At 37.3% G+C, this 2,500-nt stretch overlaps 1 protein-coding gene across 2 annotated transcripts in view; it reads right to left on the bottom strand.

The window, feature by feature from the left end:
- Positions 1–2,500, bottom strand: part of LOC144964268 (fibrillin-1-like) — a 117,552-nt gene that overhangs the window by 66,826 nt on the left and 48,226 nt on the right. For both annotated transcript variants that reach the window (XM_078898351.1, XM_078898350.1), the window contains exons 14-16: positions 1,693–1,815; positions 702–827; positions 1–39 (exon numbers count right to left, since the gene is read on the bottom strand). The exon at positions 1–39 is cut by the window's left edge and continues 177 nt beyond it. In XM_078898351.1, the coding sequence (XP_078754477.1) occupies positions 1–39; positions 702–827; positions 1,693–1,815 (288 nt within the window). The remainder of the gene's footprint in view (positions 40–701; positions 828–1,692; positions 1,816–2,500) is intronic.

Below are 2,500 nucleotides of genomic sequence, written 5' to 3'. Positions count from 1 at the left end.
CTCCTCTGATGTGAGGATAGCAGAGTCCACGACGAACATCTGAGGAAGAAAAAATATGATATTTTATATAAAAGAGTATAAGGTAAAATGCGCTCAAAGCGTCTCTATAGATTATCTAAAGTCAGGAGCAACATTTATTTATCGATCATTTTAACCATTTATCTATCCATCCACACACACACACACACACATATATATATATATATATATATATATATATATATATATATATATATATATAATACATATATACATATGTATATATCCATCTGTCTATCTATCTATCCATCTATCTGTCTATCTATCTATCAATCTAAATACCTATCAATCGATTTATTTATCGAGGTGAGACAGTTTAAGATATTTCAGTATAAGATCAAAATGATCAAAAAAAGGACATCAAGTTTTGGTTTTTTTAAAGTTTAAAAACCAAGGACCCCCCATTCTACTATGAAGCATTGACTTGTTGAAGTTTGAATTCAATTTGATGCATATTACCAGTTTGTCATAAATACGTTAAAACCGTGCTTTAAACTGTTTTATATACCAGCTCTGGCACTAGAACTTTGTTTTCAAGATGTTTATTGAATTAAAGATCTTATTTAGTCCTTCAGTTAGAACCAAAAATTCGTAATTTTGCGAAATTTTCGTAGTAGGAGGCAGGTCGGTATTAGGTAATGGTGCATTTCTTGGGTTCTTACCTAAACACGTTCTCCCATCCGGTCCCAGGTTAAATCCTCTAGGGCAATCACATCTGAAGCTTCCTTGGTTGTTGATGCACATTCCGTTGATACAAGCATTCCGGTTCTCTTTACACTCGTTTATATCTGAGTATAGAAGGCATTTGCGGGGAGGATAGGGGGGGGGAGGTGGGAGGGGGAGATTATATAATAGGTATTGTAAGAACGTATTAGAAAGTATAATGATGATGAGGGTGATAATGACGACAATGATGACATCCACAACAATAATGACGACGGTAATGATGATGATTATGATGATGATGATGATGATGATGATGATGATGATGATGATGATGATGATGATGATGATTATGATGATGATGATGATGATGATGATGATGATGATTATGATGATGATGATGAAGAAGATGATAGTGATGTGGTGATGGTGGTGGTGATAGTGGTGATGGTAATAGTGGTTGTCGTGATTGATGTAGTGTGACAAAAATGATAGTGATTATTATTACTAAAAGAATATTACTATTTCATTGATATATTATCTTTATATTTGGGTCTATGATTAAACGTATCTCCGATAACAACGCTCTATTGCTGCTGCATATTATATTATTTTGTCATTTTGTCTTTTTGAAGACCGTTCCAGGTCCTCGCGAGGTCCCGGGTTTGAGAGTTTTTCCCAAGATAAGGCTCATTTAAATCGATCGATATTTGAAGGACTGTTTTCAGGCCAAATTTTTAAATACGTGTCTTTCCATAGTACGGCAGGTAACTGGTTTAAGTGGGACACACTTGAAATGTTCCTTAGCAAGGGTATTTTGAATTTTGTTTTATGGATGGTACCTACCTATGCAGGTTTCTCCATTGCCCGCCAGTCTGTAGCCGGTATTTTGAATTTTGTTTTATGGATGGTACCTACCTATGCAGGTTTCTCCATTGGCCGCCAGTCTGTAGCCGGTATTTTGAATTTTGTTTTATGGATGGTACCTACCTATGCAGGTTTCTCCATTGCCCGCCAGTCTGTAGCCAACATTACAAATACACTTGAAGCTTCCCATCATGTTTTGACAGCGACCATTAGAGCACATCCCTGTACGCCGACACTCGTCGTAGTCTGGAGAGTAAAAATGAATATCAATAAATCGGAAACAAGAGTGTAATGTAAGAAAAGACAACCGGTTCCAATCTCATTGAAAGTGTAAAACCAGTCTTATGGAGCACTGGATCCATACCTTGTGCAATTGATCTTCAGAATGTGATGGCAACTTTTTTTATTTCTAAATAAATGCTGGTCGCCAATAAAGATCACTCATCCTCGCTCTTTTAGGCCCATTAATCCTAAGAATCTGCCCACTATTAGTACCACTAAGCAACCTTATGATTCAATATGTAACCTATCCATTGATAGTCCTCCTGGTGCCTCTTTGCACATTTCCAAGGGGTTTTAAACCGGAAGAGAGAAAAGTGTGACGTCACGACTTATTGAGATATTTTTAGTGTTTATATAGCGCAATATCCACTAAACGTGCTCAAAGCGTTTACATAGGATCCCTGACCAACATCAACACGTAACATGTAGAACGAGACATGACGCCTGGTAGGAGATACTACAATTTTTTTCCGACAGAGACAACCCTGTTAACGGCCAGGTACTCATTGTACACCTGAGTACGGTGAGAAAATGTGAGTAAAGGGTTTTTTCCAAGGACCTAACTATGCGCCGAGCGAGACTCGAACCCAGACCTTCCTTTCATACCATCTTATCTGCGCAATTGTTAGATCGTGAAGACAAACCTTAA

The sequence above is a fragment of the Berghia stephanieae genome, chromosome 2 (genome assembly GCF_034508935.2).
Source record: "Berghia stephanieae isolate SIO BIC M18660-M18661 chromosome 2, UCSD_Bste_1.3, whole genome shotgun sequence".
NCBI lineage: Eukaryota > Metazoa > Mollusca > Gastropoda > Nudibranchia > Aeolidiidae > Berghia > Berghia stephanieae.
The sequence above is the reverse complement of the archived record's forward strand: the minus strand, read 5'-3'. Positions and strand labels throughout refer to the sequence as shown.